The sequence below is a fragment of the Mustelus asterias genome, chromosome 4 (genome assembly GCF_964213995.1).
Source record: "Mustelus asterias chromosome 4, sMusAst1.hap1.1, whole genome shotgun sequence".
Lineage (NCBI taxonomy): Eukaryota > Metazoa > Chordata > Chondrichthyes > Carcharhiniformes > Triakidae > Mustelus > Mustelus asterias.
In genome coordinates, this window is record NC_135804.1 from 18,310,021 (window position 1) to 18,324,002 (window position 13,982).

Genomic DNA, 13,982 nt, shown 5'->3' on the forward strand with positions numbered 1-13,982 from the left:
ATCTACCATATATTACGTTGATCTTTCCTTAAACCCTAGCTATGACTGTAACACTACATTCTGCATCCTCTCATTTTCTTCTCTCCTATGCACTCTATGAACAGTATGTTTTGTCTGTATAGTGCGCAAGAAACAATACTTTTCACTGTATCCCAATACATGTGATAATAATAAATCGAATCAAACAATACTTTTCACCGTTCATGTGAGGGTGAGGTAGCTAAATGGATACAAAATTGGCTTGATGACAGAAGCCAGAGGGTGGTTGTACAGGGTTGTTTTACAAACCAGAGACCTGTGACCAGCAGTGTGCCTCAGGGATCGGTGCTGGGTCCACTGTTATTTGTCATTTATATTAATGATTTGGATGAGAATATAGGAGGCATGGTTAGTAAGTTTGCAGATGACACCAAGATTGGTGGCATAGTGGATAGTGAAGAAGGTTATCTCGGATCGCAACGGGATCTTGATTCCACCCCAGCGGGCTGACGAATGACAGATGGAGTTTAATTTAGATAAATGCGAGGTGATGCATTTTGGGAGATTGAACTAGGGCAGAGCTTACTCAGTTAATGGTAGGGGAGAGTTACGGAACAAAGAGATCTAGGGGTACAGGTTCATAGCTCCTTGAAAGTGGAGTCACAGGTGGACAGAGTGGTGAAGAAGGCATTCGGCATGCTTGGTTTCATTGATGAGAACATTGAATACAGGAGTTGGGACGTCTTGTTGAAGTTGTGCAAGACATTGGTAAGGCCACACTTGGAATATTGTGTATAGTTCTGGTCACCCTATTATAGAAAGGATATTATTAAACTAGGATGCTACTGGGACTTGATGGTTTGAGTTATGAGAGGCTGGATAGACTGGGACTTTTTTTTCTGGAGCTTAGGGTGATCTTATAGAGGTCTATAAAATAATGAGGGTCATTGATCAACTAGATAATCAATATCTTTTCCCAAAGATAGGGGAGTCTAAAACTAGAGGGCATAGGTTTAAGGTGAGAAGGGAGAGATATAAAAGGGTCCAGAGGGGAAATTTTTTCACACAGAGAGTGGCGAGTGTCTGGAACAAGCTGCCAGAGGTAGAAGTAGAGGAGGATACAATTTTGTCTTTTAAAAAGAGTTTAGACAGTTACGTGGGTAAGATAGGTATAGAGGGATTTGGGCCAAATGCGGGCAATTGGGACTAGCTTAGGGGTTTAAAAAAAAGGGCGGCATGGACAAATTGGGCTGAAGGGCCTGTTTCCATGCTGTAAACTTCTATGACTCTGTGACAATAATAAATCAAATCAAACAATACTTTTCACTGTATCCCAGTGCATGTAACAATAATAAATCAGGTTTCAATGCCCATTGACACTGGGGCAGCAGGGGAGGAATACAATTCCCAGGATGCAGCGGGAGCCGCTGTGTTCTCGCGAGATCCCGGCGCTGGCGGTGGGGCGGGTGTCGCTGAGCCGGGCTTGTTGTGGTAACCGAGCTGCCCAGCAATTAGACTGAGAACCATGTCGGAGACCGACCCCAAGACGGTGCAGGACCTGACTGCCGTGGTGAGTGTGCTGGAGGGTGTGGGAGGAGCGGAGAGGGGAGCTACTCGACTGCAGCCTCACTCAGGCTGTGCGGCTGAGAGCAGGCCTCAGCCCTCCTGACTCTGTCTCCCTGGCTGCAGTTTGACCCAGACCTCAGAGACAGGCTGGTCCTGTCCCAATGGGAGAGGAGAGACCAGCTTCACCCAAACACAGGCTGGTCCTGTCCAAATGCACTGGGAGAGGAGAAACCAGCTTCACCCAGCCCCCAAACACACGCTGTCCCTGTCCTAATGGGAGAATGAAACCAGCTTCACCCAAACCCCAAACACAGGCTTGCCCTGTCCTAATGGGAGAATGAAACCAGCTTCACCCAGCCCCCAAACACACGCTGTCCCTGTCCTAATGGGAGAATGAAACCAGCTTCACCCAAACCCCAAACACAGGCTTGCCCTGTCCTAATGAGACTGGGAGAACAGAAATCAGCTTCACCCAAACGCAGGCTGGCCCTGTCCTAATGGGAGAATGAAACCAGCTTCACCCAGATCCCAAATACAGGCTGGCCCTGTCCTAATGGGAGAATGAAACCAGCTTCACCCAGATCCCAAACACAGACTGATCCTGTCCTAATGGGAGAATGAAACCAGCTTCACCCAGATCCCAAACACAGACTGATCCTGTCCTAATGGGAGAGGAGAAATCAGCTTCACCCAAACACTGGCTGGCCCCATCCTAATGGGAGAGGAGAAACCAGCTTCACCCAGATCCCAAACACAGGCTGTCCCTGTCCTAATGGGAGAAGAGAAACCAGCTTCACCCCAAACACAAATGGCCCTGGCCTAATGGGAGAAGAGAATCCAGCTTCACCCAAACCCAAACTAACCCTATCCTAATGGGAGAGGAGAAACCAGCTTCACCCCAAACACAGGCTGGTCCTGTCCTAATGGGAGAATAAAAGCAGCCTCATCCAAACCCCAAACACAGGCTGGCCCTGTTCTGTTGCGATTGGGAGAAGGGAAACCTCTGGCAATATAAGGATGAACTGTGAAAGATATGCATGAGGAACAAAGCACTTCTGATGGGGCATTTGAACTAGGATCCTGGATTTTTTTTGCCTTTATTTAGTGTTTACATTAAATGGCTTTTCAGGTCTGCCTTCCTTTTTCACATAGCTTTTAAATATTCTATTATAAATTGTGCAATTTATTTCTCATTTAGTTGTTACACTTTTACCTAGTTGTCAGCTCCATTTGGAGGTATTCCTGGAGATTTGATCACATGAAGTGTGGACCACGTGACATCTGAGTTTACGTATCTCTGCAAATACAACTGAATGTGCCTGCTGAAAGATGCGCTGTTGAAATACTCTGTCGCATTTTTTTCTCCCCCCGCCCCCCGTTACACAAAGTTTCATATTTCCATTGTTCTTAATTTTCCTTTATTTTCTGGAATCTCTGTTGACTTCCTGTCACCCTGTGGAGAAAATTTGTCATCTTGAGCCTACCATCCCAGCTCCAAGTTCACTGTCATCTGATCCTGACCTCATGTACATCCTCTTTATTAGCGTTTAACCCTTGGTTGCAGAGTTTTCAGTTCTCTCGCTGTTGGCCTTCCGGACTACCTCTGTAAGTTACAACGCCTGGTTCCTTTATCCCCATTGTTAAAAGTCTCTTCAAGCTTTCAGCTTTTTACAATTTGTGCATTCAGTCAGTTGGTCTAATTCTTCCATCATTTGGCCGTTTTCTCTCCTTTGAACCAAAGTGTTGCATTTTGAAGTATTGTACAAATTAAAATGGATTAACTCTTGGAGAGAATCCTGTGCTGTGTTCTTTTTTTTAGAAACATTGAAGCTCACTGGTTGGTTAAAAAAATCACCTAAAAATGCCGTGTTATTGAGATGGAGACAGCTTTATTGCTGCTATTAAAATTAAACTAAACAGCCTGCCTGAAAAAAAATTTAGATTGACAATCTACTGCAAACTCTTTATTGCCTTATGAAGTTTAAAATACTGATTTCTATCATTACCTATCTGTATACTATTCAAAATGTTATTTTACAATTTTCTTTGCATATGAAAATTAAGTTTGCCCATTTACCCTGCATCTCCAGCATGCAGCTGGGACCCATGTCAAAATTGATTTTCAATCATAGAATCCCTACAGTACAGAAGGCCATTCGCCCCACCAAGCCTGCACCAACAACAGTACCCCTCTACCAGGCCCTCTCCTTGTAACTCAACAGAGACATTAAGGGGCAATTTAGCATGGCCAATCTTTGGACTGCATGCTGATGTCAAAACCCATTTCATATAATAAAAACAAAAAACTCTGGAAGTGCTTGGCAAGTATCGCGTTTATGGAAAGAGATGCATTCAGATGCATCAGGAAGCCGATCAACCTAAAGCATTAACTCTGAGTCTCTCACTGCAAATGTTGCCAGACTGGCTGAGTGCTTCTAGCATTTTCTGTTTTTGTTTCAGGTTTCCAGTGTCTGCAATATTTTATTCCCACTTTATATAGTTGTAGAATGATTGAATGTTCCAGCATAGAAAAAGGCCATTTATCCCATCAATCATAGACTTTGCATAAGGTACTTAGTCTAATAGAAGTCTCCTAGTCTCACCCTTTAAACAGTTATCTGATGCCCTTTTCAAATAATTTATGGCCACTTCTTCAACAATGACTTCTGCTATCTGTATTGACTCATGCTTGGTGCAAAATGTTTTTTTCCCCCTAACCTTCCTTTTATTTCAGTGATCTCAAATTTATGCCCATTCATAGGGAAAAGGCTGAGGCCATTCAGTCCTTCAAACTTGATTGGCTGATCTTTTTATCTTAACTCCCATGTCACCTGCCCACATTCCGCAACAACTTAGCCGAACAAAAATATATCAGTTTCAGTTTTGCAATTTTCAGTTGACCCCTTGTCCTAACAGCTTTTTCTGGGAGAGGGTTTCAGATTTCCAGTCTCCTTTTTGTGAAAAAGTATTTTCTGACTTCACCCATGAAAGCCCTGGCTCTAATATTGTTCTACACTGCCCTATTGTTGCAATTGTATAGGGTCTGGAGTATTGTGTCCAGTTTTGGTCTCCTTATTTGAGGAAGGATGTGGTGAACTTGGAGGCAGTTCAGAGGAGGTTCACCAGATTGATTCCGGGAATGAAGGGGTGATGTATGAGGAGAGATTCAGCAGTTTGGGCTTGTCCTCACTCGAGTTTAGATGGATGAGAGGGGATATGATAGAGGTACATAAAATTTTAAAAGGGTTTGATAAAGTAAATGTAAACCAAATGTTTCTTCTTATGGGGCAATCCAGAACAAGAGGTCAAAGGTATAGGTTGCAAGGCGGTAGATTTAAAACTGAGATGAGGAGGAACTACTTCTTGCAGAGGGTGGTGAATTTGTGGAACTAGCTGTCCCTAGCACAGTGGAGTCTGAATCATTGAATGTTTTCAAGAGGGAGATAGATTTATTTCTAATAAAAAAAAGGGAAAGAGGGATATGGGGCACAGGTGGGGACGTGGATTCGAGACCAAGGAGCGATCAACCATGATCTGATTGAATGGTGGAACAGGCTCGAATTCGCCTACTTCTGCTCCTAATTCCTATGTTTCTGTGTTACCAAAGGAAAGTTTCTCTCTATGTACTCTTTCGAACCCTTTAATCATAAATACCTCAATTAGAACACCACTTAATCTTTCACTGAAAGCAATACATGCCCAGTCTCTGCAACCTTTCCTCACACTTTCATCCTTTTAGCCCTACTATCATTATAGTGAATCTGCATTGAAGCCCAACTAAGGCCAATATACCTTTGGAGTTGTGGGGCCCAGAACGGAACATAGTAATCTAAAGAGGTCTAATCAAAGCTGTATATGTAAAACCTAACTTCCATCCCTTTGTAATCCAGTACTGTTGAATTAAAGGCCAAAAGTTTTAATATATTTAATTATTTTTGTACCTTTCCACTCATGCATTACTTTTCCTAATTCCACCGAAAATATAGTGCTTCCGTTTTTCTGAACTGCAAGTGCCATCTATCTGCCCATCCTGCTAGCCGATCTGTGCCCTCTGGCTGACTTTCACAATCCTCCATTATAATTTGCTTTACACCCCATTTTGAGGTACTCAGCAAATTTCAATATTGTTTTCTTAATTTCCAGATCGTAAGAGCAGCTCCAGTAAAGGCCTGCATGAAGCTTCACTTGCCAAAACTTTCCTGCCTTTTACCCTTATCATTTGCCCTACCCACATGGAAAGAAGAGAAATGTCACCACATGCTGCATCCTTGGCACATACTTTTGTGTTTTTGGAAATTGATTGAAATTAAATTCACTGCACTTTAGATCTGTTTTCCGTTAATTGTTCAAAGATTTCTATACATCTGTTCTGCATGCCAATACTTTTAGAAATAAATGCTGATAGGCCCTGTTTGACTTGTACACCAGCCTTGGTTCAGTGACTGTTGCCTGAGTCTGGCAGTTGTGGATTTGTGGATCCAAGATTTGAGCTGATACTCAAAGCTAACATTTCAATGCAGTACTCGGGGATATTGCAGTGTCCTGAGGTCTGCAGATCAGAATTATTATATAAAGATGTTGGGCTGAATTTTCCCGTCCCACCCGCCACGGGAATCGTAGTGGGCAGGACACGGAGCATGCAAAGGTCCATTGACTTCGGGCGGGATTTTCCAGCATTGGGGCGCGCGTGACCAGAAAATCCCACCTGTTATGTTCATGCTTTAGATATTTAATGATGTGTTAATGCTTTGAATAAATGTATAAAATACACAATTATAGATATTACACTCTCATTGACTGGTGCAAAAGGTTTTATTAAAGAATGTTAATATTTTCGAAGCTTCGAGCTGGTTAAGCATAGTTCATTTATATTTTTCAGGTTACCACACTGCTCCAACAGATGCAGGACAAATTCCAGACCATGTCCGACCAGATCATCGGTAGAAATATCCTTGCCTTCAAAGACAAATCAAGTTTCAAGTGTAAACACTTGGCAACATGAGTTGAAGTTGAGTGGGGTATAAAAGCAGTCTAATTGGTCTACTAATGTACACCAATTAGACTGAATGGGCTGTTTGTGAGCTGCAGATTCCAAATTCAAGCTGATTTTGCAGTGCACATAAAGTTTAAGTGACTCAATAACCTTCAATTAGAAGTTTTGTTTGGAATTTATTTTGCGTAAATTCCGTGCAAAAGTTAACATGATTTTGTATACTGATTTCAATGCCCAACCTAGGTGATAATTTTGGTCCTAGAAGACCTTACAAATCAGTTATGTTAAGGGGTTGCCTTTGAATGTAAGACCTTTATCAGCTGTAACCCTACAGCTCAATGCTCTTGCATTACTTGCCTTTTTGGACTCTTTTCTTTCTAACATTGGAGAAGGTTTGCAGCAATAGAGGCAGTTCCCTGATGTAAAAGAGACATTGGAAGGGACTCTGCAGCTAAAACAATGACATTATTGTACTGATGGTGAAAATTCCACTTTTAAGAAGACTGAATGTGGCGACATGACATTGATAGTAACTTGTTTGTTTTACAATGTTTTCCATCAAATGCAAAAGTAGAAGATAGGTCATTTTGAAACAATACAGTCGGATTTAACTTCATTGATCGCTGCATGAGGTGATTATTCAGCTGTAAAGATTGACCAACCATTGCTAAAGTCACAACCTGGTAGTATTATATATTTGCATGGTTGAATATGTTTTTTGTGATTGGTTGAATCAGCTGTGACAATCTTTCCCATCTACAGCAGTATATTGTGAATAGGAATGCAGTACTGCTATTTGTATTTGTAATTCAAGCTCACAGAGTTCCCATCCTGTCCACCAGGCATGAAGGAAGTTTGGATAAAGATACTTTGCTGTCTACTGAGTACAGATCCTGTTGTTAAAAATACAATAACTGATACAATATCTGGACTGATGCATTGCTTACTTTTAATGTGCTCCCACTTAAAATTTGAATTCTAAACATCTGACTGATTGTACTGCTGAATATAGCGTATTGTTGAATGTCACCATATGCCTGACTATGTGCTGTGCTCACTGGCAGCTTAGACATCTAGCATTCAGCCTTTTAAATAAGAGCATCTTGTTGACAAATGTACTGAAACCAGCTTGTATTATTAGATTTTACAGTGGTACCAAAATTACTTTGATGACATCAGAAGATTTTTTAAGTTGAACAATATCTGACGGTCTTGGATACAGTGATCAGTAGGTTGGAGTTATCCATGAAGGACATGACAAAGTCAGTCGTCATACTTAAAAGCTTTTGCTTTTGTTCTCTACTGAAATGATGTTAACAAAAAATGCTATTTGCACAACATTCATTCCTCTCTTGTTGCGCATTGTTTGTTTATGCTGAGGCCTGGTTTCTTTGAGCAACCAGAAAAAATTGCATTTACATAGCACCGTTAGCATTCAAAAACATTCTCGGGTGCTCCACAGAGCCTGACTAAAGAAGGAGAGATTAGAGAGGGTAACCAAAAACTTGGCCGGAGAGGGAGAATGCAAAGCAGAGGGATTTCAGGAGTAAGTTGCAGAGTGTAAATAGTTGAAGGCATGGCCATCTGGCTTAGTTTTATGTAGACAATCATTCTTGTGAAAATCAGTAGCTATGTTAGCTCTCTTTTTAAGTCCTGATTTAAGAATCTTTTGAGTTTCTTGAAATATAGAATGTGGGATTTTCTAGTTGTACAAAATAGAACATTTAATTCCTAAGATCTGGGTTTGAATCCGGTCTGGACTGATGAACAAAAAATAGCTTTACCAGTTGTAAAAGGTTGTAAGTGAAAACATTGGGCTATCTGATTTCATTTCTAATAGATATAAGCTCATAGCACAGCCTTTTCCATAAGTAAACATTAAATTAGCATTCTCATTCTGAGACTGATGGCTAAAGTGGAAATCGTCATACAAATTCTGATGTAAGGTATTGAGGCAGATTATTGGGGAAGATTTTGGTTTTGCCCATAGAATTTCAGAGCTTTTTGGCCTCCACAGTAAGTCGAGTGTTCTTTTTGTTTGCCCTAATTATACTTCTTATATTCATTCATGGGAGGTGAGCATTTCAGGCTAGGCCAGCATTTATTGCCCAATCATAATTGCCCTTGAGAAGTGTTAGTGAGCTGCCGCCTTGAACCACTGCAGTCCATGTGGTGTAGGTACACCCTCAGTGCTGTGAGGGAGGGAATCCCAGGATCTTGACCCAGCGACAGTGAAGCAATTTCACATATTTCCAAGTTAGCAAGGTGTGCAGCTTGGAGGGAACTTCCAGGTGGTGGTGTTTGTCTGCTGCCCTTGTCTTTCTAGATGGTAGTAGTCATGGGTATGGAAGGTGCTGTCTAAGGAGTCTTAATGAGTTCCTGCAGTGCATCTTGTGCACACTGCTGCTACAGTGCATCAGTTTGTGGATGGGCGCCAATCAAGCTGGATGGTATCAAGCTTCTTGATTGTTGTTGCAGCTGCACTCATCCAGGCAAATGGAGAATATTCCATTACATTCCTAACTTGTGTCTTGATGGTGGACAGGCTTTGGGAGTCAGGAAGTGAGTTGCTTGCCACAGGATCCTAGTCTCTGACCTGTTCTTGTAGTCACAGTATTTATTTGGCTCGTCCACCTTAGTTTCTAGTCAATGGTAACATCCAGGATGTTGACAGTGATTACTTTTAATGAGCAGATTTTTAACCATTGCTGAAAAATACACAATTTTCCCAAAGAAAGTTAAGAATGATATTTCTTTGACATCTTTCACTTGATGAGATGAGTGCTCGCATTGATGACCTGGAGAAAAACATTGCTGACCTCATGACACAAGCAGGAGTTGAAGAAATAGAAGGAGGAGAAAACAAGGTAAATGTTAAACATTTAAAAAGCACTCTTTTACTTGCTTCCTCTTCCCCTGTACTTACCTGATAAACCAGCCTTCGTTCAAGTTTGAAATCCTTTGAGTGACTTAATGAGCAAATAGCAATTTTATAGTTATTTGATTTTAGATATAAATACAGATTTTAGTAGTCAGAGGCGTTTGAGACACAAATGAGGACTAATGATGGATGCATTGTGTGCTCAAATGCATTGATCTCACGTAATAATTCAAAATAATCACATTTGGCCAATATATTTAGTATCATGGGTGCCAAGGCCCTCATGTCAAATGCGTTCTGCTAGAGCCTGAAAATTATAAAAGGGTTTTTATGGCTTTTATGACTTAAAATTATAAGCGGAGTAGATAACCAGAAATTCAACACCATTATAATCTGAATTTATAAAGATAATAGACATGGAAATGTCTGCTTCTCCCAGTGCCTGAGTAAATTTGATTAGTAGGTTGCTGAGCTTCAAAGGCAGGAAAATCCCACGTTCGATAACTTGTCCAAGGAGTGGGGAGGGGGGTTACAAATGCCTTAATGCGGTTGAGGTAGGGAAAGGATAAAATAACTCCTGATTGCTATCTCATGACTTTTGCTGAAAGTAGGCATGTGTAAATATTTGGTCTAAGGGTCAGTTGTGATGCCATTAAGATTAAATAACCAGGTAACATTCACTGTTTAGGTTCTCTCACATAGCCCTGCTTGTCTAAGGTGACAGGGAATGTTTAAGTTAAGTTTGTTTATTAGTGTCACAAGTAGGCTTACATTAACACTGCAATGAAGTTACTGTGAAAATCCCCTAGTCGCCACACTCTGGCGCCTGTTCGGGCACACCTGAGGGAGAATTTGATATGGCCAATGCATCTAACCAGTGCGTCTTTCAGACTGTGGGAGAAAACCGGAGCCCTCGGAGGAAACCCATGCAAACATGGGGAGGAAGTTCAGACCCCACAGTGTTAATTGACCAGTACAATATAGTATTCCAGCAAGGAATTGAACTTCTGAGAAAGGAAGCTCTGGGGATATGTGGATTCAGAATTAAATATGCCTATATTTAAAAGAAGAAATATTGATCCATTTTAATTTCTGTAGAGCAGATCTAGTTGATTCACATGCCCAATGGCAGACACATTGTCGACTAGAAGGCAGCGTCTAATATAATGCAAGAATAAGATTTTTAAAAATCAGCTAATTGACATGTGTTCATGATATAACTGTTTGTCTCTCCGTCTTAAATTCACTGTTTAGAAGCTGTCCTGTCCCAAGTTTCATGGAAATGGAGTAAGAGTGTGTTATACTAGTACAATTTCCTTATTGTCCGTCACTATTTAAATTTTCTTTTGCTCTTGCATCTCTCACAGGTGGTAGTTTAGAACAACTATGGAGTGTGTATATTTTTGGAATGATAGCATGATGAAACTTGCTCACAAAAGAAATATCCAAAGTGTGCGTTTCTCAGAAATAATTCCAGTATCCAAAATGGGTTTAAGGCTGTATTAATGGGCAGGTTTTGCACTAACAGACTGAAGACAATTGTTATAGGAATTAAAATGTCACTTTAAGTGTGGTAGAGTGGTTGAGGGTGAAGACTCCCATTGCTTCACTTGAAGTGCACTTCTTCAATGCTCCTCTTAATTTTGTTGCTTTGCATTGTTATTGGTGCCTGGAAGTAGATATGGGGGTGAATTTTCCCGTTCTGCCCTCCATGGGAATTGGAGCGGGCAAGGGGTGGACCATGGAAAGATCCGTTGACCTGGGATGGGATTTTCCGGTTTCGGGGTGAGCGTGGCCGGAAAATCCCACCCATGGTGTAAATCGACAAACAAAAAGGAAGCAGTGTTTGAAAATATTTCATTTCTATTAATATCTTCAGGAAGTAAAACCTGTTTACTGGGAGACTGCGATACAAATTGCACTGTTCCTGTAAAACCTAATTCAATTTCACTTTATCGTCGGTCTCGAAATTAACTTTGGATATATGGCTTATTCATTAAAAACATTACATAAATTAATAATGAGGTCTAACTTTAATTACAATATATTAAAAACTATTACAATGCATTGAAATAATCAGACAGTGAGTCCCATCTTAAGTACATATCCTCATCTATTCCTCAAACCTCTGTTAAAAGTTCTTATAGAGAAGGACACAAACCGGTTCAAGAGCCAATTTGACCTGTATCTGAGAGATTGTAGCCTTTTCCCTCAACACATACAACAGAAAAATTGCGACAAGACTCGATTTTCATCGTTCGTGATGCTCTTTACTTTCGTCAAAATTTTTCGAAAGCAGAATTTGTCAAACAAGATTTGCTCATCAAATAGCCTCCTGCCTGGTTCAATAATCGAGTCTGGTTTCCTAATTCAAGACCAGGAGAGACATGCAGAGCACTCTCAGCTACAGCCGTATAACAGATTTTTCTGATTGTGGTATCTACTGGAAAGGATTTTAATCTTCTGAGGCAGTTTTAACTCTGTATGCCCCTTAGTTGGGTGGCAGGGTGGCACAGTGGTTAGCACTGCTGCCTCACAGCGCCAGGGACCGGGGTTCGAATCCGGGCTTGGGTCATTGTCTGTGTGGAGTCTGCATGTTCTCCCTGTCTCTGCGTGGATTTTCTCTGGGTGCTCTGGTTTCCTCCCACAATCTGAAAGACATGCTGGTTAGGTGCATTGGCAATGCTAAATTCTCCCTCCTGCGTACCTGAACAGGTGCCAGAGTGTGGTAACTAGGGGATTTTCACAGTAACTTCATTGTAATGTTAATGTAAACTTACTGGTGACACTAATAAATAAACTTAAACGTCTGTCCACTGTTCCCTCCAATTCAACCTATCATTTGCTTTAATATCAAGATACATGTAGTTAGTAACTATTTCAGTGTCCACATCATGAAACTTCAGAACTCTCAATGCAACAGGAAAAAACCTGGAATCCTAAATAATATGAAAAGTGGCATTCGGTCATTGTAAATTAAATTTTTAAATTTGATTTATTATGTATTGGTATACAGTGAAAGGTTCTGTTTCTTGCACACTTTACAGACAAAGCATACTGCTCATAGAGTACATGGGGGGAACGAAAGGAGAGAGGCCCTTACTATGATAGTAAACACCTTGAACTCGGGTGACTGCATCATTGTCACTGTGTGCTTTTCCAGTTTAATATTGCTTTTTTTCTCCTTCCACAGGCTCCCAAGTAACCTGAAGAGGATGGTGGGAGACTTTTTCTTGACATCTATTCAGCTTATTTACTTAATTCAAGAGTTTGTGCTGTGCTAAAATGCATTTTTTTATATTGAAAATAATGGGTGTATTAACAGCTGTATTTGAATTGTCTTTTGTAAGAAAATGTATTGCTTAAAATTTAATACTCGTTAGGGAATTGTAAACTTGTTTAAAAATTGGGTACCAGGTGTTGAATTTTTTCCAAATAGAAGACAATTTTGATGTAGCTAATTAAACTCCATTCTCTGACAAACTGAGATTTAAAAAAATATTTTTCATTAAATTATTCACACAACACTGTTTTGAAATTAAGTTGATTTAAGATCCAATTTAAACTATATTTGTGCCATTGTTATGTTTTTGTCATGTGATACTTTCAGTAAAAGACCATGAAGGCCCAATTTTCCTACTTTTGATACTGTGCAGAAGCCAGTCCAGTGTTGTCTTACAGAAAATACTGTAATTGCAGGGCAACTCCTGTTGCTAAGCACTCAATGTAGCTGTTACTAACCTGGTGATGCTCAAAATGGTAATGTAATATGCCAGTGGTCGTTGTAGGTTTACTCTCAATGTTGGCTTTATTGTCTTATGACTGTTTCTCAAGCGAAATTGTTCTAAGATGTGGGTGCCTGTGCTTAAATTGTTAGTGGACACCATATGTTTTTCAATGTAATTAAAATACTAAGAGTTAGCAAATATAACCAACTTATAGGTTTTATTAGTAACAGGATATCCTAAATGGTGAAGGGGTAAAATTTTCACTACTTGTCCAAAGCTACTTGTGCAATTGTTACACATGTATGAATCGTTTTTTTAAAAAAAGGATTTCATAGCATACAATTGTTCTTTTTGAATGCGTTTAAAATCTTATCTGCGATAAAAGTTCTGGCATAATTTACCTGGTGGGACCGATCACGATTAATCTGGATTTTACAAAAAGGCCGAAGGTGTTTAATTGCAACAGATATATTGATTCGATGATCTCATCATACTTTGGTTATTAAACAATTGATCTTCTGTACATCTATGTATGTGTTAAAATAGTGTGTCAGTGTGTGTGAGCATCATAGAATCCCTACAGTGCAGAAGGAGGCCATTTGGCCCATCGAGTTTGCACCGACAGCAATTCAACCCAAGCCCTATCCCCATAATCCCACATATTTACCCCGCTAATATACGGATCCTGGGACACTCTCTAAGAGGTAATTTAGCATGGTGAAAAAACCTAACCCGTACATTTTTGGGCTGCGGGAGGAAACCAGAAAACCCGGAGGAAACCCATGCAGACACAGGAAGGATGTGCAAACTCCACACAGACAGTGACCTAAGCCGG

General features: G+C 40.5%; 1 protein-coding gene across 1 annotated transcript; it reads left to right on the forward strand.

Moving 5' to 3' along the window:
• Window positions 1-1,393: 1,393 nt before the first annotated feature.
• On the forward strand, window positions 1,394-13,670 carry hsbp1b (heat shock factor binding protein 1b). Its single transcript, XM_078210618.1, has 4 exons — window positions 1,394-1,549; window positions 6,425-6,491; window positions 9,308-9,405; window positions 12,613-13,670. The coding sequence occupies exons 1-4, from the start codon at window positions 1,505-1,507 to the stop codon at window positions 12,622-12,624; spliced, it is 222 nt and encodes a 73-aa protein (XP_078066744.1). The 5' UTR covers window positions 1,394-1,504; the 3' UTR covers window positions 12,625-13,670.
• The last annotated feature ends 312 nt before the right edge of the window (window positions 13,671-13,982 follow it).